Below are 25616 nucleotides of genomic sequence, written 5' to 3'. Positions count from 1 at the left end.
TTTTTCGTTCAAAACCTCTGATCTTTTCTTCGTTTGATTTGGTCATAGTCCACGTTTCGCAACCATATGTTAGTACAGGTCTGACGATGGATTTATAGATTTTGATCTTGGAATTTCTTGTAAGATTTTTTGATTTTATAAGCTTATCCAGTGCAAATAGACAGCGATTTGCTGATTGGATTCTGTCTTTTATTTCTTCAGTAACATCGTTGTCAGCTGTGATTACGGCCCCCAGATATTTAAAACGTTGTACTCTTTCGAAATTGAAGGTGTTGACCGTCACATTTTGTCCTATCCTGTCTCTTCGTGTCGTTCTATTTATACACATATATTTCGTCTTCTCTTTATTAATTCTCAGCACTACTTCGCTTGTTGCTCCTTCCACCCTGTTGAAAATGGCTTTTGTGGAGAGGATGGAGTCTCCAACGAGATCAATGTCATCTGCGTATGCTAGTAATAGCTTGGGACCTTGAACCGATAGCAGTTCTGTTTTTATTTCGGCCGACCTCATGGCTTTCTCTAATACAAAGTTAAAAAGTAGTGGAGATAACGCATCACCCTGTTTGAGCCCACTGTTGATTTCGAAGCATGTTTATTGTATTGTACAAAATATTGCTGCGTTGTTTACCCTGTCTCTCCACCTTACCCTATTTTAGGTGGCATTAAGTTCGTGTTTAATAAATTATCGACTGTATCAGTCCATCGAGTTGGGGATCGCTGTCGACTTATTCTTCTCTTAGATTTCCTTGGACTACTATATAGTTTCTCCATATTATCGGTACGTGTTTTACATAAAGACAATGTTAATATTTTTGAATAAATGGAACTGAAGAGAGTGTTGGATTGTTAATCACTGCAAGAACAGATGTATTTGTTCTTCTCGCTGCGAAAGGAAGCATTATTTTCTAATTCCACATCTCAAATGGATAGATTCTTTTCCTATCTGCTGTTCGGATGGTCCACGTTTCAGAGGCATTGCTAAATTGGGAAACCAGTGTTTGTACAATATTGATCTCTGTGTTTTTTGCACATGCGTGTGTTGTTCCATATTTTAGTGAGGTTGGATAATTTGACTTAGCAGTTCTACCTATCTCCTTAACCCTTCTGCTATGACTGCTTAAGCTCTGGTTTCGTAGAAAGCGGCACCGACAAACTGCGACCGTAGCACTGCGATGAATTACGTCAGATTACGGTGAAAAATTCAAGGTTCTTCATTGCGGCAATGGAATGTGCAAACTCAGCAAGCGGTCGCTTCCAATGCATCCTTGGAAACCACCACTATTATTTTGCATGGTACAGTTTTTTTATGACGTCATTCATCGCAGTGTTATGTTCGCAGTTTGTCGGCACCGCTTTCGAGGAAACCAGCGCTTTACTGTCTACAAAAAGTAGGTGTACTTTGTCTTTTATTTGTATAATTTCCCTCAAATGTACATTACCATAAAATTTTGTTCAATAGTGTAACGATTCACAAATCTTTTGTTTTTCTTTAATTCCATTTAACTCAAAAAGCAGTAACTTTTATGCGACCCTGTATAAGGTTATGCCGGATTTATACTCCGCCTTTGCCACTGCTGCTGCCGGGAATATTGCCCGAAATACAATATCGACGCGAGTGATGTGTTCACATCAGTCCTCACCAATGTCCTCATAACTCATTTACCGAACGACTCTCAAGGATGGAATGTGACGACAGCATCGTCTTGCTCACTTACTCACTTGCCGCTTTGTCGGCTGCAAGTGAGAGAGAGTGGTTGAATGTGAACACGCACTCGCGCTCGCGCTGCCAGTCCTTTGACTTACTTTCCGAAAACCGACTTTTTGGGGAGAGCCGTGCAATGGCAGTAGCATGAGCAGCGGCAGCGCGAGTGAGCTATTTACACATTCACGCTGCACACTTTCCTGTCCAACAGGACTGAGTGTAAATCCGGTATTATAATTTGCGTTTAAAAAATCTTCGAAGAAAAAAGAAAACACTTAATTCTCTTGGATTAGGATAAATATTCACTTGTTTGTTTACACAAACAAATATAGTTGTTTTTTGAACTGCGTCTTAAGAGCGTCGTTTGGATAAACAATCGAATCATTTGTTTGCATTGAAAACTCACTGAGAGGATTAAAAGTACTTGCTAGTACATTTGCTAGATTCCTCTAAATTCCACCAGCCGGTTGCAAGGTAAAAATCATGAAAGCGGGGTGCGGTCTGAAACCCAAAGTTGTGTTAGTCTAGTAAAATAAAATTTCACTACATGTAAAACAAAATGTAAATTCGTACAGGTTGAAACAAATTTTATATCAAAGTTTAGGTGGGTACAAAAGATATTTTCAAGAAAGTATCCAAATCACACAAGGGGATCATTCTTTAAATAATTAAAAATGGGTCATTTTTGCAAACAAAATTACTTTTTTAACTGCTGAGGTCATTCAATTACTAATGAAGGTCTATAGGATTATTTTCTGCAAAGTTGAAGGGTTAATCTTTCACATATAACTTACTATATTAAATTTGACCCCCTATTTATTTAAATAATTATACATGAAACTTTAAAAACAAATTTGCAAAAAATTATTTTTAGCGTTTTAAATAAGCACTATAAAATATCTTATTTTACAAGAGAAGTTGCACTATGTTATCAGTATTAATCAAAAAAAATTAGTCCAAAAATATTTAATATTTTTTGAGATATTGAATTTGTTTATTAAATGTTACTCTATTTTCAATTGCAAAAACGCGGTTGTTGCCAAAGAAATATTCACCTGTATTAAATCTTATTAGTTTTATTTTTATGTATATTTTCGATAAATGTATTGATAAATTCAAATTTCAATTAAACTTCCCCCTAAAATGACATTTGAAAATTATTCAAATTTGTTTATAATTTGTTTTTTTAATAACGTCGCGGGGATTAAATATTTTGAAATGCCGTTTCGATAATTGGATTTCTGGGAATTTTTCACTAATTAACAAATTTTTTTGTCTTTTTTTCCTCTTCTTTTTTTTTCTTGGAATTGTATTACTACGGGCCCTTTTAGGGTTAAGTTTCATTAAGAATGTCGAATCTCTAAGTTATAGATTCTAGACCTAAAAATATTAAGATTGGTCTAAAATCACTTAAATAAAATGTGGCTGGTTACTGAGTTACAGGTTGTTTAATTTAAAAATTAAAAATTATTTTTACCAAGTACTTTCAAACTATTTGACGCATCCTTATCATACTTGTCAGAAAGTGTGGGTACTATACAGTCTACTAAATTGTGACAAATAAAAGTTTCTAGCTACTACCAGAGGCGTACGACAGGGGATAGTTAATGGTTGACCCTTTCCAAATTCTACGCCACTGAGGGAATTACTATTTTAGCGAAATTTTTCGATTCTCCAATACTTTATATGTAAATAATATACTCTTTACTGGTAACGATTAAGTCATTAGTTTTAGAGATATTGGACGTTAAAAATGAAACGGCATAGTTATTTTGATTCATTCATTCATTCATTTTAAACTTCCAATATCTCTCAAACTGATGACTTTATCGATACCAATAACGTTATTTACATACAAAGTATTGGAGAATCGACAAATTTCGTTAAAATAGTAATTCACTCAGTGGCGTAGAATTTGGGAAGGGTCAATCATTCACTATCCCCTGTCGTACGCCTCTGGCACTAGCTAAAAACGTTTATTAATCACAATTTAGTAGGGTGTATAATAGCCACACTTTCTGCCAAGTATGATAAGGATACGTTAAATAGTTTTAAAGTACTTGGTAACAATAATTTTTAAATTTTTAAATAAAACACTCCGTAACTCAGTAAGTAGCCACATTTTATTTAAGAGATTTTAGTTAAATCTTAATATTTTTAGGTCTACAATCTAGATCTCGTAGACTCGACATTCTTAATAAAATTTAACCCTAAAAGGGCCCGTAGTAATATAACTCCAAGGAAAAAAAGAAGAAGAAAAAACGACAAAAAAATTGTGTTAATTAGTAAAAAATTCCCAGGAACCCAATTATCGAAACGGCATTTTAAAATACTTAATCCCCGCGACGTTATTAAAAAAACAAATTATAAACAAATTTGTATGATTTTCAAATGCCATTTTAGGGGGGAGTTTAATTGAAATTTGAATGTATCCATACAATTATCGACAATATACATAAAAATAAAAATAATGAGATCTTAAGCAGGTGAATATTTCTTTGGCAACAACCGCGTTTTTGCAATTGAAAATATAGTAACATTTAATAAACAACTTCAATATCTCAAAAAATATTAAATATTTTTTGACCAATTTTTTTTTGCTTAATACTGGTAACATAGTGCAACTTAGTCTGTAAAATAAGATATTTTATAGTGCTTATTTAAAACGCTAAAAATAATTAATTGCGAATTTGTTTTTTAAGTTTTATATACAATTATTTAAATAAATAGGGGGTCAAATTTAATTTAGTAAGTCTTATGTGAAAGATTTACCCTTCAGCTTTGTAGAAAAAAATCCCATTGACCTTCATCATTGATAAGCATATATAATCATGAATTACCTCAGCAGTTAAAAAAGTATTTTTTTTTGCAAAAATGACCCCTTTTTAATTATTTAAACAATGATCCCCTTGTATGATTTGGATACTTTCTTGAAAATATCTTTTGTACCCACCTAAACTTTGATATAAAATTTGTTTTAACCTGTACGAATTTACATTTTGACTTTTTTTTTTATTTTATTAGGCTATGTGAATTAGATCGCAGAAACGTTTTTTTAATTCATTCCCGAATTAGATCTACTGGAGGTCAGTCGAATTGAAGGAGACAAGCTATACTGGCTTTTTAGCCAGTATGAGCGGATGTTTATTGTTAGAGTGTTAAAAAACATCTTTATTTTTTGAAATCAGTATTGTATCTTTGGCAGTAGTGTTGCTTGGTGATAGTATCTATGCAGTCAATGAAATAATACGGGGTAATCAAATATTTGCCGGATAGTTATGCTTCAGAGATCTAGTTGCAGTATGCAATTTCACCGACCTTAAATCCTGTTATTTTTCTTCTGTGTTTAATTCATTGACTTCTAGTTCATAGCGTCTTTCTTCGCGCAATTAAAGAAGAACAGAATAACTAAGATTCCTTTTTGGGACAGTATTTTCTTATACTACGCATATTTTGGTATTTTTGAGTAATTTAAATAAATTATTTTTTTAGGTTGCAGCTTCAACTCCATCTGCGTATGGTGAAACTTTCGTGAACGTAACAGTGTTACCAGCCAAGAGGATCAATCAGCCCCCTATTATTGTGATAACCCCTGCTAACCAAACTATCAAACAACCAAACTCGGCTGCCGTTTTAGATGCTTCATCTTCAAGAGACGACGATGGTATTGCTTCTTGGCACTGGGAATTGCAGCAAGGACCACTAGGTATTTTTTAGTTAAACTTGAATCATAATAGCAGACTGTTTTATTTAAATTGCTTCCGTATATAGTCAATATAATGTTGTTCTTCTTCTATTAGGATATGAACCACAGTTGAAAGACGCTCCTACACTTCAATTAAATGACCTAACCAAACCTGGAAATTACACATTCAAGCTGACAGTGATAGACACAGATAAAGCGAGTAGCAGTCAAACAGCTAACATTACTGTATTAGCGGGTACCGACTACCCTCCAGAAGCAAATGCAGGTAAGCATGCTCAGTAGATTGCACACAATATTACGCTTCATTTTCTTTTTGTAGTGCCTATCCGTTTCGGATGTTGGCGACCATCATGGCAATCTGTACTTTGCACACTGCTGCTCTGCAAATATTTGTGGTTGTTGTGTTGAACCACGTACGTAGATTTTTCAGGTCCTCGCTTTCCTTCTACTTTTCCCTGTAAGATTAGTTGCAGCAGTCCATATAGCTCGCTGTTTCTCATGATGTGACCAAAGTATTCGATTTTGGCTATTTTTATTGTAGTTAACACATCTTTTTCTTTTTGCATTCTCAATAAAACACCCTGGTTTGTAACGTGATGCGTATAAGATATCTTCAGGATTCGACGAAAAAGCCACATTTCGAAAGCCTCTATTTTCTTGCAGGTGGCGTCTGTAAGAGTCCACTACTCAACTCCGTACAATAGTATAGGAAAGATATAACATCGCAGTAACCTGATTTTTATGGGGATTGATAAATCATGACATTTGAATAGCTTAGCGATTTTTTGAAATGCAGATCTTGCTTTCTCTATCCTAAATTTGATTTCTAGAGATTTCATATAACATTTGCAAAATTTAATACCCCAGGAAAAGTAGTCAAAAAAGCACTTGAAAAATCGAAAAATTACACCCCGCTATTTTCAACTGGAATGGTGGAAGTCATAAGTAATATTGCTAAATATCAAATATTCATAATTCATATCCGATATTGAACAGTACAAATTTATCACCCCGTATATCACATCAGCCAATTTGTTATTATATTTAAACATGTGCGGGTTATTTCATTTGTTTAATTGTTGCAATTCATAAACTATATTTTGGCAATGGACATTAATTTAGCTAAGTAAAAACCTTTGTTCTTTTGTCGTGTGGGCTATGACCCAATTCATGTTGCCAACAAAAGAGAACATACTTTTAGAATCATTCATTAGAATCAACTCAACCAGGCCAGATGTGCCTTTAACTTCATTCCTTCGAGTAACTTCAACGAGTCAATATGTATCATCATAAGAGACTAAAACTAATTCGCGTACGAGCCACATATCAGTACAACTACGTTCTTCCGGGGTTGGTTCTACTACACTGGTGTCAGTCGCTATCAATAAATTTTCTAAGTGCTATTATTGGTGTTTCAATAACAGCCGATCATCCTCCACTGAGCCCGAAGATTAAACATGGTCCTTCGAGCCGGATTAGGTTAGGTAAAGGTAAATGAAAAGGTATTCAGTGGGGTAAATCTTTCAATGTGTTAAGTATTGTATTATTATTGTATTCTCTTATTATTATAATCGTATTGCAGTATTAGATATTTTATTATTAATATTATCTAATTATAGACCAAGAGATCGTCGTAAAATTCGATAATATTAATAATAAAATATCTAATACTGCAATAAGATTATAATAATAAGAGAATACAGTAATAATACAATACTTAACTCATTGAAACATCTACCCCACTCAATACCTTTTCATTTACCTTTACCCAACCTGAACTTTGACTTGAATGTTGTTGATTTAAATTCTGATTCAGATTTAATTTTGATATTATTACCTAAGGTGTTGCAGTTGGAGTATTGATAATTTGTTTAAAGACTAGTATATTTACATCACACATTACATTAACCTATTATGTTATACATACTTTATCATTATCATTGTTAGCGTTGCTGTACTGACGGGTCGTTATTACTTATTTCGCCGGGCAGTATGTTAAATATCAAATATTCATAATTCATATCCGATATTGAACAGTATAAATTTATTACCCCGTATATCACATCAGCCAATTTGTTATTATATTTAAACACGTGCGGGTTATTTCATTTATTTAATTGTTGCAATTCATAAACTATATTTTGGCAATAGACATTAATTTAGCTGACTAAGTAAAAACCTTTGTTCTTTTGTCGTGTGGGCTATGACCCAATTCATGTTGCCAACAAGAGAGAACATACTTTTAGAATCATTCATTAGAATCAACTCAACCAGGCCAGATGTGCCTTTAACTTCATTCCTTCGAGTAACTTCAACGAGTCAATATGTATCATCATAAGAGACTAAAACTAATTCGCGTACGAGCCACATATCAGTACAACTACGTTCTTCCGGGGTTGGTTCTACTACCCTGGTGTCAGTTGCTATCAATAAATTTTCTAAGTGCTATTGGTGTTTCAACAACAGCCGATGATCCTCCACTGAGCCCGAAGATTAAACATGGTCCTTCGAGCCGGATTAGGTTAGGTAAAGGTAAATGCAAAGGTATTCAGTGGGGTAGATCTTTCAATGTGTTAAGTATTGTATTATTATTCTATTCTCTTATTATTATAATCGTAATGCAGTATTAGATATTTTATTATTAATATTATCTAATTATAGACCGAGAGCTCGTCGTAAAATTCGATAATATTAATAATAAAATATCTAATACTGCAATACAATTATAATAATAAGAGAATACAATAATAATACAATACTTAACTCATTGAAACATCTACCCCACTCAATACCTTTTCATTTACCTTTACCCAACCTGAACTTTGACTTGAACGTTGTTGATTTAAATTCTGATTCAGATTTAATTTTGATATTATTACCTAAGGTGTTGCAGTTGGAGTATTGATAATTTGTTTAAAGACTAGTGTCTTTACATCACATATTACATTAACCTATTGTTATACATACTTTATCATTATCATTGTTAGCGTTGCTGTACTGACGGGTCGTTATTACTTGTTTCGCCGGGCAGTATGTTAAATGTCAAATATTCATAATTCATATCCGATATTGAACAGTATAAATTTATTACCCCGTATATCACATCAGCCAATTTGTTATTATATTTAAACACGTGCGGGTTATTTCATTTATTTAATTATTGCAATTCATAAACTATATTTTGGCAATAGACATTAATTTAGCTGACTAAGTAAAAACCTTTGTTCTTTTGTCGTGTGGGCTATGACCCAATTCATGTTGCCAACAAGAGAGAACATACTTTTAGAATCATTCATTAGAATCAACTCAACCAGGCCAGATGTGCCTTTAACTTCATTCCTTCGAGTAACTTCAACGAGTCAATATGTATCATCATAAGAGACTAAAACTAATTCGCGTACGAGCCACATATCAGTACAACTACGTTCTTCCGGGGTTGGTTCTACTACAGTGGTGTCAGTCGCTATCAATAAATTTTCTAAGTGCTATTATTGGTGTTTCAATAACAGCCGATCATCCTCCACTGAGCCCGAAGATTAGACATGGTCCTTCGAGCCGGATTAGGATAGGTAAAGGTAAATCAGAAGGTATTCAGTGGGGTAGATCTTTCAATGTGTTAAGTATTGTATTATTATTGTATTCTCTTATTATTATAATCGTATTGCAGTATTAGATATTTTATTATTAATATTATCTAATTATAGACCGAGAGCTCGTCGTAAAATTCGATAATATTAATAATAAAATATCTAATACTGCAATACGATTATAATAATAAGAGAATACAGTAATAATACAATACTTAACTCATTGAAACATCTACCCCGCTCAATACCTTTTCATTTACCTTTACCCAACCTGAACTTTGACTTGAATGTTGTTGATTTAAATTCTGATTCAGATTTAATTTTGATATTATTACCTAAGGTGTTGCAGTTGGAGTATTGATAATTTGTTTAAAGACTAGTGTCTTTACATCACACATTACATTAACCTATTATGTTATAAATACTTTATCCTTATCATTGTTAGCGTTGCTGTACTGACGCGTCGTTATTACTTATTTCGCCGGGCAGTATGTTAAATATCAAATATTCATAATTCATATCCGATATTGAACAGTATACATTTATTACCCCCTATATCACATCAGCCAATTTGTTCTTATATTTAAACACGTGCGGGTTATTTCATTTGTTTAATTGTTGCAATTCATAAACTATATTTTGGCAATGGACATTAATTTAGCTGTCTAAGTAAAAACCTTTGTTCTTTTGTCGTGTGGGCTATGACCCAATTCATGTTGATAACAAGAGAGAACATACTTTTAGAATCATTCATTAGAATCAATTCAACCAGGCCAGATGTGCATTTAACTTCATTCCTTCGAGTAACTTCAACGAGTCAATATGTAGCATCATAAGAGACTAAAACTAATTCGCGTACGAGCCACATATCAGTACAACTACGTTCTCCCGGGGTTGGTTCTACAACCCTGGTGTCAGTCGCTATCAATAAATTTTTTAAGGGCTATTGGTGTTTCAACAACAGCCGATCATCCTCCACTGAGCCCGAAGATTAGATAAATACACTCTACTAAATATCGTTTTTCATAAAATTGTTTCTTTGCAGATTTTCAAATTTTCTGAATTTTTGATTCTTATTTGTGTATAATATACAAATTGTAATAAATTTGACTTTTAAATTTTGTTTATTAATAAATACACAATAGGGAACTTGCACATTTTTTTATTACATAATAATGTTCAGTTTTGTTTAAAAATGAGATTTTCAAAATTTCAGGCTTCAAAAACTCGTAATAGCTTATAAATACAAACTTAAAGTTTTCTGCAGTATAAAATAGTTCAAACCACCCGTGACGTCACATAGTTTTATTATATAGTTATGATTATGGTTATATTTAGGTATATTCTTCTTCACCTTCTTTAGTTTATTGGCCTCCACCTACTTGGGTATTTGGCCAGCTCATCGTCGCGGAATAATGGAAAACTATTTATATTCTAATGACATTTATCGTATGTCATTGTAATAATACAGAGTGGGCCAAATAAAAGGAGCCACCCCGATATTTGGCAGTATTTATTAGATTTTAAGAAAATAAAAAAACAGGTCAATTTTTGATCTAAGGGGGACACATTTTTACGGTACAAACATCTGTCATTTGTCAACTCCCTCCCTTCCACTTCTCCCACCCCTTATTTTTAAATAGGGAGTAGGGGTCGTGTGCTAGCTCATTTGAAAGGGTATTTAATTCTCTATTCAGTAATATCAACATCGACTTAAAAATGTATACAGGGTGTCCAAGAAAAAATATTTTGAATTAAATTAATTGACACAAAAAGAAGAATGTATGTAATTTATTTAACTCAGAATACATTCTACCTCTGATCAAAAACAGAAAAAAATGTTTATTTGATAAATAAACACTGTTTGTTGCTTAAATTCAATATTCAACCTACCAAGAGGCAGATGAGTGGAAGCTTGAACATTAAAATTAAGCAAAAAGCAGTGTCTATTTATCAAAAAACATTTTTTTCTGTTTTCTGGCAGCAGTAGAATGTGTTCTGAGTTAAATAAATTACATACATTCTTCTTTTTGTGTCAATTAATTTAATTCAAAATATTTTTTCTTGGACACCCTGTATACATTTTTAAGTCGATGTTGATATTACTGAATAGAGAATTAAATAACCTTTCAAATGAGCTAGCACACGACCCCTATTCCCTATTTAAAAATAAGGGGTGGGGGAAGTGAAAGGGAGGGAGTTGACAAATGACAGATGTTTGTATCGTAAAAATGTGTCCCCCTTAGATCAAAAATTGACCTGTTTTTTTATTTTCTTAAAATCTAATAAATACTGCCAAATATCGGGGTGGCTCCTTTTATTTGGCCCACTCTGTATATACCAGTTTGTTGAGATTGGAGTTTGATACAGTTTTTGAAGGAAAGGAAAGAAATTTTACTATGAAAAATAAAACCATTTTGTAAAAGTACAAGTTTACTATGAATAGTTCAAACGATCAAAAACACTTGTGACGCCACATAACTGTATTTTCTACTGACGTTTATAATGTCTAATTTAAAATTATATACAATTTTGTTTACTTTGTTGGTGCAGAATGTAAACATATAACCGGATGACGTCACGACGCGTTTTGGACTGGCTGGTATAATTTTAATTTTTAATCGTCTTTAGGCGCCAAACGAAAAACAAAAAAACTTTTTTATCTTTGATACATGTTTTAAATTATGTTCTGTTGTGATTTATAACATTTTTTTTTGAATTTAAAATTTTAGGCAAGTTCCCTATTGGGAACATCTTAAAACTTTTTTAAACGCCAATTTTTAGGAAAAATCTGAGTGTCCGGTTAATTTTGCACTCCAGTGTATGTTTATATTTGTGTGTTGCTTTTAGGTGAAGACAAAATAATTTACCTGCCTCACAACTCTATAACACTAAACGGCAGCTTGAGCTTAGACGATCACGCAATAACTACGTGGGAATGGACAAAATCAGCTGATGACGCTCAAAAAGCTGTCGATATGCAAGACACGAGAACGCCTATTTTAAAACTGTCGAATCTAGAAGAGGGTATTTATACTTTTATCCTTAAAGTAACAGACAGTGCAGGACAATCTAGTACGGCGCAGGTAAGGTTATTGTTAGAAATTGTTTATATTATAACGATTTTAAATAAAACTAACGGTTCCAATTTATATAAAACTATTTATTTAGAAGTTCACATTCTACCGCATACTTTTAAGCCATACGGACGTGTCTAGTAGTAATCGTATTTGGTTTAATAGCTTGTTAATTAGTTCTAGTTTTTTCTTTTTGTTTGGTGATCGTTTAAAAATAAATACATAAATTGTGTGTTTTTAAATAAATAGACCCCGTAATGGGGGATAAAAATCTAAAGACGTCCTCTTTGACGAAAGAAATTGATATGGATGTGTCTAGTGGAAATAGTGTATTGGAAAATAGTGGTGAAACAACTCAGGAAAAAGATGATTTACAGTCCAAGGAAAAGGAGATAAAACATTTTAATTTGCAGTCAGATAAGTACAATTTAAATAATATCTGGGTATATATTGAAAGAATTGGTGATTTAAGTAATTTATCAAGATTACACCCCATGGTTTTAGGGGATTTATTATTTAAAAAGTTAAAATTTACTCACATACAGCAAATACGCAGTATTGGGAAGAATAGGATAAAAGTCTTATTAAATTCTCGTTTAGATGCTAACAACTTAGTAAATAATAAGTCTCTAAAAGAACATAATTTGCGAGCTTATATACCAAATCACTTGTTAGAAGTGAAAGGGTTGGTAAGAGACGTGGATACGACGTTTGATTTTAATTATCTTTTAGAGAATATTGAATGCACGTCAAAAGTTTTAAATATATATAGAACCAAACGTAGGATTCAAAAAGAAAATACAATAGAATATGTAGATAAGAAAACTGTAGTCATTACTTTTGAGGGAAATATTCTACCCAGTTTCGTTGCTTTCAATCGTGTTTATTTTCCTGTTGAGCATTTTGTTGGTAGGGTTGTTCAATGTTACCGGTGCCTTAAATTTGGGCACGTCTCTAAGCAGTGTAAAAGCTCACAGGAATCCTGTATACAGTGTGGTGAAATAAAAAATCCAGATCATAAATGTGAGAAAAGTATGTTTTGCATTCACTGTAAAAATAGTAACCATGTAACAATATCTAAAAACTGCCCTTTTTATGAAAAGCAGAAGTAAATCAAGACCATTATGATAGAGCAAAAAACTACCTTTTTAGAAGCAAAATTATATTGCGAAAATTCATTCTCCGGCCAAATCAGTCACAATCCTTTTTCTGTTCTTTCAAGTTATGATAAAGAATTTCCCACACTCCCTGTAAATAACAATAATGTTTCTTTAAATCGGCCTAATATAAGTATGAAACAAACCCAATTTTCAACACACCGTCAAACTATTTCTAGTAGTGAAAACCTTCCTACAGCAAAGAAAAGAAAAGCCAACACCCCTCCTATGCAATCACCAGCACATCAACCACATTTTCCATTCACATTTGGACCCTCACAACCCTTACCTCCTAACCCATACAAACCAAACTATGGAAAAACTGACAACAAAAATGAATTAACTAAATGTCTGTCATCTTTTATAATCAATCTTTTAAGTAACATTCGTACATTGGAAGACATAAAAACAATAGACGATAAAACAATAATTTCAGGTTTAGAACAAGTATTGGATAAAGTAGATAATAGTAAATTTTAATGTCTCTTAAAAATACTTTTAAAATAAGTCAATGGAATGCTAGATCTGCGGTTGCCAATAAAGGTAGCTTAATGAATTATTTAAACAAAGAAAAAATAGATATTCTCCTCTTAAGTGAAACATGGTTTAAAAGAAATTTGCAGTATCGATTTAATGGTTACAATCTTATCAGAAATGATCGCCAAGATGGTTTTGGCGGTGTGGGTATATTAATTCATAATTCAATTTATTTTAGTGAATTAAACTTAAATTGTAATTTTAATAAGGATATTCAAGTTTGTGGTACAAAGATTAAATATGGAAAAAGTGAATTAAGCATATTATCTATATACAGATCACCTAAAAGTAAGAGCACAGTAGATGATTGGAAAAATATTTTTTCGGAAGTCAGTAAACCAGCAATTATAGGTGGAGACTTCAACGCACATCATGCAATCTGGGGATCGACTTTTAATGACGCAGTTGAAAAAGAACTTATAACAGTTGCAGATGACTTGGATTATATAGTAATGAATAATGGTCAACCAACTATTTTTACCCGACCTGACCAAAATACTTCAGACATTGATGTAACTTTTGTTTCGCCTGAACTAACTAGTAAAATAAGCTGGTCCGTCTATCCTGACACTTTAGGTTCAAACCATTTTATCATCAACATGGAAATAAATTGCCAGAATAAAAATGAGGAGATTAATCCTGCGAGCAAGTGGAACGTAAAAAAGGCCAACTGGTATTTATATACATCTTGTGTAGAACAATTTTTTGATAAGCAATACCAAATGGAAAATATATCAGAAAAATACAATTTCTTAATAGATGGGATCAACCAGGCAGCAGAAATTTCAATTCCACGGTACAAACCTTTTAAAAACAAAATTCGAACCCCTCCCCCCTGGTGGAATAGAGATTGTGACAAAATTATCAGTGAGAGACAAGAATCACTTTCAAATTATAAACACAATTCGAATTTCGAAAACTATTTGAAATGCCAAGAGACCATAGCAAACGGTAAAAAAAAACTGAAAGCAGTCGCAAAACAAAGTTGGAAAAATTTTGTCTCCACCCTTAACAAAAATACTCCATCATCATCCTTATGGAATCAAGCCAGGAAAATAAACAGAAAACCAATATCGAATACAAAATGCTTTGACAGTACATTAGAGGAAGAATTTTTTGACCAGATAGCACCACCATCTGTTAAACCACGAGAAATTATAATACCTACTACAAAAAATAATGAAAAGGAATTTTTACTAGAACCATTTAAAATTGCTGAGTTAGAATATGCACTCAAAAACAGATGCAACACAAGCCCAGGATTAGACAATATTAAATATCCTATGATTCAATTTCTTCCTAAAATTGCTAAACTCTTTTTATTAGATATATTTAACGACATAATTATTAATAATTCAGTTATTTATGAATTTAAAGAAGTAATTATTATTCCTATTCTCAAACCAGGTAAAAATTCCAACTTAGCAGATTCGTATAGACCCATTTCCCTTATGTATTGTTTACTAAAAACATTAGAACGAATGATCAAACATAGACTAGAATGGTGGTTAGATAGGAATAACTTACTTCCAGAATTTCAATTTGGATACAAAAAAGGATGTGGTTCTATAGACGCTATTGCTACATTAGTAACAGACATTCAGGATACATTTACCAATAATACATATCTACCTACAATATGTTTAGATATAGAAGGTGCATATAATAGTGTGTCTTGACATCCTAATGGAAAGAATGATTAGAAATTTTCACATACCAGCTGCATTAGCGAAAACCATACTCAACTTTTACACTTGCAGAAAAATTTATCTGAGATCTAATAATAATAGACTGATAGGTCCTCGATATAATAACCTAGGACTTCCACAGGGGTCAGTTTTAAGCCCTCTATTATTTAATCTGTATACAGCTGACTTACACAATATTTCAGTGGTAAATAACAGCTTTAATATAATACAATATGCTGATGATTTTCTGATATACTCATCTTCCAAATCATACGAAAAGTGTTTACAGATTTTAGGAAAAATGGACGACTTCTCTAATAGCTGGTTCAAAGAAAATGGATTTGAAATAGCACCAAGCAAATCCAGTATATGTATTTTCACGAGACATAATCTCCCAAAAATAGACAAAATAACAGTAAGCAGTCGTGAGTATAATTTCTGTTCCTCAATTAAATATTTAGGGATGATTCTTGACCGTAAATTAACTTGGAAGCTACACATCGAATTCATGTTAAACAGATGCAACAAGGGATTAAATTTCCTTAAAGCAATTTCTAAAACTTGGTGGGGAGCCGATGTAGAAACGGCATTGCTTTTTTATCGATCGTACATAAGATCAATCATCGATTATGGATGTGTTTTGTATGGTTCAGCAGCTAAGTATATCTTGGGAAAAATAGATGTGTTTCAAAATACAATATTACGTATTTGCCTGGGTACTATGAAGTCAACTCCAACCAATTCGTTATATGTTGAATCTCTTGAATTTCCATTGAGATATAGAAGACAATATCTTAGTCAAAAATTTCTGATTAATATTTGTCATAGAAACTCCTCTCTCTACTCCAATATTAGCAAACTTAATAATGCAGATTTAATAAATAAATATTGGATCTACAAGAACTCCCCTCCACTTTGTGAGGCTTTTAGGAATCTCTCATATTGCGATTACACCAACTCACATACATATAACAGCTCAAACTTTGAAGATTTTGATGCTTTTTTGGAAACTATTACGGTAATTAAACCAAGATACCATGTAAATACTGCAATCAGCTTCAATATTTTAAGAAATTTATTAGAAAACTGGCCAGAATCAACAGTTATTTACACAGATGCATCAAAGTCTTCTTTTGGCACTGGATGCGCTTTTTATATCCCCTCAAAAAGTATAGAAAACATATTTACACTGGATCATAATTTTTCAATTTTTACTGCTGAAGCCATAGCAATTTATGAAGCATTAAAGCATTTTAAGAGTTCCAATGACAGCTCCGCAACAATTGCGTCTGATTCTTTGTCGGTTCTTTTAGCCATTGAGACTATGTTTTTACCCAGTAAAAACACAAATATTTACATTCTTCTAATTAAAAAAATTATTTTTGAATTACACCATGAGCAAAGAACAATTAGATTTTTGTGGATTAAAGCTCACATAGGGCTCGAGTATAATGAGCCTGTAGATATATTAGCTAAGAAAGCCATTGCTTCTGGTGTGAAAACAGATTATAAGCTCTGCATCCCAGATGTATTTATAAAAATCAAGAATGATCTAAACAAACAGTGGAAACAAGAATATTATGAATATAGTCAACACTCCAAGTCACAATATGCACTGATACAACCCACAATCCCGAGTGAATTTTGGTTTAAAAATTACTCTGTCCCACGTAGATACATTACATCTATTATCAGAATGAGATCTGGACACGCGTGTTATCCAGCCCATCTAGCAAAACTTAGAATTTTAAGTTCCAATTTATGTGAAGATTGTCAAAAAGAAGCAGATTTAAACCATATTTTCTTTGAATGTACAAAATATATAGGTACAACAAACTGATGACTTAATAAAAAATTTAATCAATCATAAAATCCTTCCTCCCTATAACATTTGCTACCTTTTGTCATTAAATAATAAAACCGTATATGACTATTTAACAGAATTTATTTCAAAAAGTAACCTTAAATTGTGAGCACAGTTAAACTAGTAACCTTTGTTTTACCCCATTTGTTTAAAACCTTCTTTCCGTGACCCAGTCTAGTTTGTGTATTAATTTAATGTCTTGATGGGTCCCTAGACGAGAAGCGAGTAACCATGTTATTCCTTACTGATAATCAAATAGGTATTGTGATAATTACTTTCTTTTCTTTGCTTTAGGAAGAACTTAAAAAAGTTGTGACTGGCTGAATGGCAAAAGCCTATGCCAAAAAAAAAAAAAAAAAAAAATTAGAAGTTTACAGTTCGAGATTATCATATTAACTAACTAATCTAACAACATCGCTCCTTATATAATCGAACAACATAAATATGTTATTCTAGAATCATCTGGAGTGGTACGCCCATCTCTATTTATCGCTTTGGCCTAGCCGAATCACTCGTTTCTGGTACAGTTTGTCAAATATACGGTGATACTTAGCCGTATTGATATTAGGCTCCACTTACTATGCGCAGTTAACAGCAACACAATGGCAACTAATCTAAAAAGCTCAACGTAGATGGCGCTAGTGTAGTTGGAGGTCACGTCAATTGTACAAATCTATATATTTCTAAGTAAATATTGCATTTATTTCGATAGCTGAATTTAATTTGGGAAAATAACATGCCTCAGGGTTGACCAATACCTTTGTGCTCATCTAGAATAACAAGACAAAGATTCCCCAAAGATAATCTGATGAGAAAAAAGTGGATTGTAGTAATAAGAAGAGATACATATGTGCCGACAATAAATGCACGCATTTGAAATAAATATTTTGTTGAAACAGATTACGTATTGCCACTGGATTCGACTTCAACAACATTAAATAAGTACTATTTATTTGTCTTTTATTTTGTTATCTTCTTCTTCTTCTTGATGTGCCTAGCCTTGACGAATGTTGGCGATCATCGTGGCAATCTTTACTTTATCTGCAGCAACGCGGAAAAACTGCACAGATGTTTTGTTGAACCAGGTTCTGAGGTTCTTTAACCAAGATGTTCTTCTTTCTGGACCTCGCTTTACAAATATTTTTCCTTGCAGGATGGCTTGTAAGAGGGCATATCTGGATTCATTTCGCATATTTTGTTCAAATTATTCCCACTTTCGAAATTTGATGGTGGTTAGTACCTCTCGGTTCTTCCCTATTCTTCTAAGGGCCTCCTCATTTGTGACCCGATTAGTCCATGGGATTTTAAGAATTCTCCGATATAGTCACATCTCAAATGCTTCCAATTTTCGGCGCATATCTTCGTTCAAGGTCCATGATTTAACACCATAAAAAAGGACAGAGCAGACGTAGCATCTCAGCATTCTTACTTTTATACCAAGAGAAAGGTTGCGGCTCTTGAAAGACGGTTGAAGGTTGCTCTAGCTTTTTCGATGCGCGCTCTTATCTCTTGGTTGTTGGTCCATTCTATTCTTCATTTATTATGGTGCCGGGGTAGTTGTAGTACCTCACTCTTTCTACAGGGGTTTGCTTGATGTAGAGTTGACCTTCTGTTATCTTTTTCTTGCTAATGATCATAACTTCATCTTTTTTACGTTTATATTGAGTCCATAATATTGTTGAGTGTAATACGTGATTTTGTTCATGAGGACTTGTAGGTCTTCTAGGTTGTCCGCAGAAACTATGGTGTCATTTGCATACCTGATGTTATTTAGGCGGTACCCGTTTAGTAGAATACCTTTTTTAGTTTCGTGCAAAGTTTCGATATATATTCTTTCAATAGAATAGAGATTGAAAATTAGGAGGGAAAAAAATGCAGCCTTGCCTCAGTCCACGCATTATTTTCACATATTCGGTGTGTTCACCTTCAACTCTGAGGTTTGCAGTCTGATTCCAGTAAGGATTTCTAATTATTTTCAGATATTGGTTGTTAATTCCTGCTTCCTTTAGTATTTGCATCATCTTGGCGTGCTGCACTCGATCAAACGCTTTCTCGTAATCAACCAGATATGCGTATACGTCACAATTGACGTCTTTGCATCTCTGGAATAAGACTTGTATTGAAAACAAAGCCTCTCTCGTACCAACAGCATTTATGAACCCGAACTGGTTGGGCGAAATTTGACTTTCACATAGCTTGAAAATTCTTTCATGGATTATCTTTAGGAACAATTTTAGGAGATGACTCATCAGGCTTTTATTTTTCATATTCTTACCCCAATATGTAGCGCTGGAGCTTAAAGGTCTTAGTTCAATAGTAAATTTACAAAGGATTACATTTTTTTCCCGCTCTGTCATGTGCATAACTTTTTTCCAGTAATTCTCACATTTCTTCTCAATTCGTTTTTCAACTCACAAACAGTTCAAGATCCGTATTTTTCTGCCCTAATTTATTAAATCGCAATAATTAAAACAAAAATACCATACAAGCTTAAAGAAACGTTGACCCCCCCAACTACACAAGCGCCGCCAAGCGGGAGAAACGGCGTACGTAGCTACCATTCACCGAATTCGTTCCCACTTATCTTTCTTCGCAAGTGGATAAAATCGCCAAGTATCACCGTATAGTTGACAAGTTGTAACAGCGAGAATTCTATATGACCGTGGCATCTGTCTTCTGAGTTGCAAACCGTTATTTGAGATCGGTCGAAATTAACTTTTTCTGTACAATGTAATAAAATGTGAGCATTATAATCGTCAATGTTGCACAAACATATAGTACAAGAATTTTGGTGGAAAGTTTACAGTGTTTTTTTCTATAATTAACATGTGAATTTGAAGCGATAAACTACCACAGGGAATTGAAATACTATTGTAAAATAATATTTCAATTAACTATGATAGTTATCGTTTATGCCAGCCTAGCTCAATGTCCCAAGTTATGAGTCCACCTTGTCTTAGTCAAAATTATGAACTCTGAAAATCTAGATGGAGCAAATAAAACAATAATTTAACTAATCATGTTTATTTTTCATAAAAGACATAATTAAGTAATGTATTATCAAAAGATATACAAGACCTTGCCGAAAGCTAACTGATCAGATTATACTTATATGATCGCACTTGGTATCTGTCTGTGGATTCTTGGTGTCTTGGTTGTTGGATCTGCAACTGGCTCTGGGGCCGTAGATGTTGGGGGGCCATCAGACCTACAGGTGTTGGTTGGTTGTTAGATGTTTCGTTGTTGCATCGCAGGCGACATTGGAGCCCCAGGTTCAGGAAGCCCTCCCGGTGAAGGGGCTGCTCATAAAATGAACATAAAAATGAATATAGGCTTAGAAAAATTTGTACAGTGATATTCAAACACTTACCCCAATTTAAGAACGTCTTTTAGAAATATAAATGATTTATTATCTTGAAACCATTGGTTTTATAACTAGAGAAATTAGACTCACGCCATGTTGAAAGTGGGGATAATACTACTGGAACGGTGAGTGTAGGGTGACATTGACAGTGTCTAGAGAATAGAAGAATAAAATAAGCATACGTATAACTACAGAATGATTTAGATATTTTAGGCTGTTATTAGAATTAGTAGCTAGGAGCGGTCTAAACAAATGGCACAGAACAATTCTAACCTGGAGACCATACCAACACAAAAGACCCAGAGGCAAACCTCCTATGAGATGGACAGATGATCTGAAACGAACTGCCGGGAAAAATTGGCTACAAGTAGCGTACAACAAAAACAATGGAAAGAAAGACTTGAAGAGGCTTATGTTCAGATGTGGACGTGAATGGCTAGACGAAGAAGAAGAATTAGAATTGCCTATAGAAAATAAGGAAAGGGGGCGCCAAACAAGTTTTTAACGGGAAAACCGGTTAAACAAATACAGAAGATTATTATTAATGAATTATTAAAGAAGATAGAATAAAATAATTATTTGAAAATAAAATATGATGTGACGTTTATAACCTTACAAATTCTTTTATTGCGTGTATTATTTTCGCTTTATAGACATATTATCAGAAACAACCAAACAGAGATAAGAAACATGGCAGGTTACGAAGTGGTTAGACAATTTAATTACTTGGGCTCTGTTATTACTAACAGTGGAGGATGTGAAGACGAGATCCGTCAGCGCATCACAATGGCCAGATCGGCAACAGCCAAACTCACAAAAATATGGAAGAACGCTGACATTAAAAAAAACTCAAAATTACGCCTTGTTCGAGCATTAATATTTCCTATCGTCACTTACACTTCAGAAATTTGGACGAAGGTATTTATTATAGGTACAGAGAATAAATTTAAAATATATTTAAAAGTGGACAGATTATTGACAGTAACTCATATAAGCGCTTAAAATGCGTAGCTTTTTATTTATCGTTACACAAAGAAAAGGAAAAACTTTAAATATGTATTTTTTAGGTGATATCGCTAGAAAATAATACAACTTAACAGAAATGAAGAAAACAACTTAAATTGATATTACAAAAAATGTACTGTACACGCACTTAACGTAATCAAATTAGTTACACGGACAGAGATGTGCCGCCTGACAGACTGGTAAAAACTGAATCTTTACGATAACTTTGCAAGGAGTGAATATTTCTCCTTCCAAATCAGGGGATTGCTCTGCAACCAATAGTATTTACTCTGGGCTAATTAGCAAAATACAAGGAAAAGTTATTTACCAGCAATTTTATTGCTGGAATCGAATCTTATGATTGTATATATTAATAATATAGGTATGCAAAGTCCGCATATAGTGTGCTACTTTTTTTATAAACAAAATGGCGCCCGAAAATCGTGTTTTTTTTTCAATTTTTGCTCTATAACTCCAAACATTTTAACTTTACACCAAAAACACCCAAATAAAAATTATACAAAAAGAGCTTTTATATTGCCAAGTTATTTAATTATTGATAAATAATTACTTATAAATTTTAGTTGAAAATTAAAGATTTTGTTGGAAAAACCCGCATTTTCCGGGGAAAATTGTCATCGAAGTAAATCGGAAAAAACACGTCTCTATGCAGAATTTAATTACGGTAAATTTTTATTTGGGTGTTTTTGGTTAAAAGTTTAAAGGTTTAAAGGTTAAAAGGTTTTAAGTTAAAATCTTTGGAGTTATAGAGCAAAAATTGAAAAAAACACGATTTTCGGGCGCCATTTTGTTTATAAAAAAAAGTAGCACACTATCTGCGGACTTTGCATACCTATATTATTAATATATACAATCATAAGATTCGATTCCAGCAATAAAATTGCTGGTAAATAGCTTTTTTCAAAAATGGCCTATTCTCCGATAATATGCCCAGACTAATTAGAAATATATGAAGTGTGATGGAGTTGTTCGCAATAATATTTGGAATATCTTTAAGCTACAGTCTGTCATACGGCACGTCTCCGGTTAAATGTTGAAGTAAAAGTGTGTCTTATTCAAAACAAAAATAGTAAATTGAATTAATATATACGATACCTTATTTTATAGGTACATGTTTTCGTCAAACCGCCTACAAACAAACCCCCAACGGCAAATGCAGGTGAGAACATCACAATCAGTTTACCACAAACTTGGGCTCTTCTAGACGCCTCCAATAGTACAGACGATAATAAAATAATGGGGTTCAAATGGGAATTGCTGGAAGGACCGTCTTCAGTTACATTTGAAAACGCCAATTCCAGCAAAACCAACGTTACAGGACTTACGAAGGGGACGTACACGTTTAAAGTTAGTGTAACGGATGATAACAAGAATGTTGCTAGCGATAAGGTGTACGTCATCGTTAATCAAAGTAAGTTCTTTTTTATAATCTTCTTTTTTGTGTGTAGACATGACTGCCAGTTTTCAGTGTGCCTCCAGAAGTTGTCGTTCCATCGTTTTCGTCGTCTTCCTATCTCCGTCGCATATCTATACTTATAGCGCTGTCCCATAGTGTCACCATTGATTTTTCGAAAGGTTTTAATCGCTGCTGTTTCTAGCATTATTTTGTCCTCTCTGTGTCAAGTCGTGTTTCTGCCGCGTATGTCATTATTGGTTTGATGACTGTTTTATAAATTCTGCCTTTCATTCTTTACCGATATTTTTAATTCGCCATATTGTTTCATTGAAGCAACCTGCGGCTCTGTTTGCTCTGTTAATTTGATCTTCCACTTCTGTTTCGAGCTTTTTGTCGCTAGATAGTGTGATGCCTAGATATTTAAATTCCAGTACTTGTTCTATTATCTTATCTTCCAGCTCAAAGGACCCCGCAGAAACCTTATGGGAAATGGCTCTCTGTCAAATGTTCTGAAACTTTGGGTTCTGGTAGTCCTTGATGTGTAGAACAAAAGACTTAATGGGCGCGTAGCTCCAAAAATCATGGTTTTAAGATATAAGCCTCTGAAGTTATAGGTACAGTGAGGACGTTTGAGATAGAATAAATTCATTTTGTTGAGAATGGGCGACTCTGGAGATAAATTACGAATCAGGTCGATTTCTATTTTTAAATTATAATTTTTTGGCATATATATCATACTAGTGACGTCATCCATCTGGGAGTGATGACGCAATCGATGATTTTTTTTAAATAAGAATAGGGGTCGTGCCATAGCTCATTTGAAAGGTTATTCAATGAGACATTCTCATTGTTTTATATTATTTATTGACACATATCGAAAAACTACAGAAGGTTGGTCAGTTTTTGACAAGTCTTGAGTTGTATCCAAAATAATTGCCATAAATGAAGCTTTTTTTAATTTTTGAGACAATTGTTTGAATTGCGGGGCTTAAATAATTTATCTCACCTTTCGGCTTTAAAATAAGTTCTTTTAAAACATAGTCGAGGAAATAAAGCTGGAAAAATGGCAAAACCTCGCAATTTTTTCGTCCACCATCGATTTGTACAAAAATTTGGGGTTAGGCTCATTTCACCCTCTAGTTCATTTTCTATATTGAGCCGTTGTACGCTTTTGGTTTTTTAAGGGTGAAAACCACCCCTAATTGTAAAAAATTATAAAATAACATTTTAAACATTAATATTGTCAACATTTGCTTCTTATTAGTTACATAATGATTATTTTGTGCTTCAAGATATAATATCACAATATTTCAACCCTTAAAACCACCCTTGTTGGACCTATATATGAAAAGTTTACTTATCCTAAAAGAATAATTTCGGCTTGCATCAATTTACATAAAAATTTGAGGTTAGGATCATCTTACCCTGTACTTCATATTCTATATCATGCTCAAGGGCGTTGATTATTTTTAGGGGTGTAAACTACCCTTATTGTCAAAAATTATATAAAAACATTGTAAACTTTAATATAGGTAAAATTTGGTTTTGAACGGTTAAATAATGATTGTTTTATACTTTAGGATATAATATCAGAATATTTCAACCCTTAAAAACTACCCTTAATAACATTGCAATTTTTATAAGTAGACAATTTAATAGATCTATACAGAAAAAAAGGAAAATTAAAGAATTACAAAAACATTTATTTACACAAAAATACGAATTTACAAATATATAAAAATACACAAACAAATAATTTTTTAGTCATCCAGTATACGAACTGGCTCTGTGGTATTATATAAGTACATTGAAAATGCTCTATAAGGGGACTATTCGAATTTTTCGAAAAAAAAAATAGTTTTATAAACATAGCTCCTTCATTTTTGGCGATAAAAAGTTTTTTCAATAATAGTTTTATAGTATTTTTAAAGAGTAATAAGGCTGTGTAAATTAAATTCCGTAAGATCCCTTAATTTTTAATTGAGGTGGGTTTAAAAGGCTCAAATAAGGGGATGTTTGCTCGTAAATAGATGTTTTAAACAGCTATATCTCGCTAACTGTTCGCTGAAATGAAAATCTGTGCACAAGTTAATTTTAGCTATTTAAAAAGCTACAATTTAGTAGTCAATCATTTTTTTCGTATCTCCAGTATTTTCGGAGATATTTTGAAGAAGATAATAAAAAATGCAAAATTGCAAAAAATCAATTTTTCTTTAAACTCCAATTTTTCTAAAATTAGGCCTTTTAAATAGGTCAAACCTCTTGGGTGTATTGATAATATAAGTATACAAGGAATTACAGAAAGGCGAAGACCAATTTTTAGTTACAAGGGTAGTTAGGGGGGTTGTTTTCACTGTTTTTTCGTAGAGAAAAATAGTTACCGACTTTTTTTTTGATCATAAGTTGCTCAATTTTTATGCTAGAAACATTTTATTATTATTTTTTGAAAGATCTTATTGTATGCTTGAAAAAACATTATGTAAGTTTTTCTGGAAAAATGCAAAATTTTCCC

The 25616-nt window shown here is 33.0% G+C and overlaps 1 protein-coding gene across 2 annotated transcripts in view; it reads left to right on the top strand.

Moving 5' to 3' along the window:
• LOC114334453 (dyslexia-associated protein KIAA0319-like protein) overlaps nucleotides 1-25616 on the top strand; it is a 224300-nt gene that overhangs the window by 185365 nt on the left and 13319 nt on the right. For both annotated transcript variants that reach the window (XM_050645139.1, XM_050645138.1), the window contains exons 5-8: nucleotides 5195-5408; nucleotides 5503-5673; nucleotides 11846-12081; nucleotides 22816-23119. In XM_050645139.1, coding sequence (XP_050501096.1) covers nucleotides 5195-5408; nucleotides 5503-5673; nucleotides 11846-12081; nucleotides 22816-23119 — 925 coding nt within the window. The remainder of the gene's footprint in view (nucleotides 1-5194; nucleotides 5409-5502; nucleotides 5674-11845; nucleotides 12082-22815; nucleotides 23120-25616) is intronic.

This window comes from Diabrotica virgifera, chromosome 3, assembly GCF_917563875.1.
Source record: "Diabrotica virgifera virgifera chromosome 3, PGI_DIABVI_V3a".
Classification (NCBI taxonomy): Eukaryota; Metazoa; Arthropoda; class Insecta; order Coleoptera; family Chrysomelidae; genus Diabrotica; species Diabrotica virgifera.
Note: the sequence above shows the minus strand (reverse complement) of the source record. Positions and strands in the feature narration are given on the sequence as shown.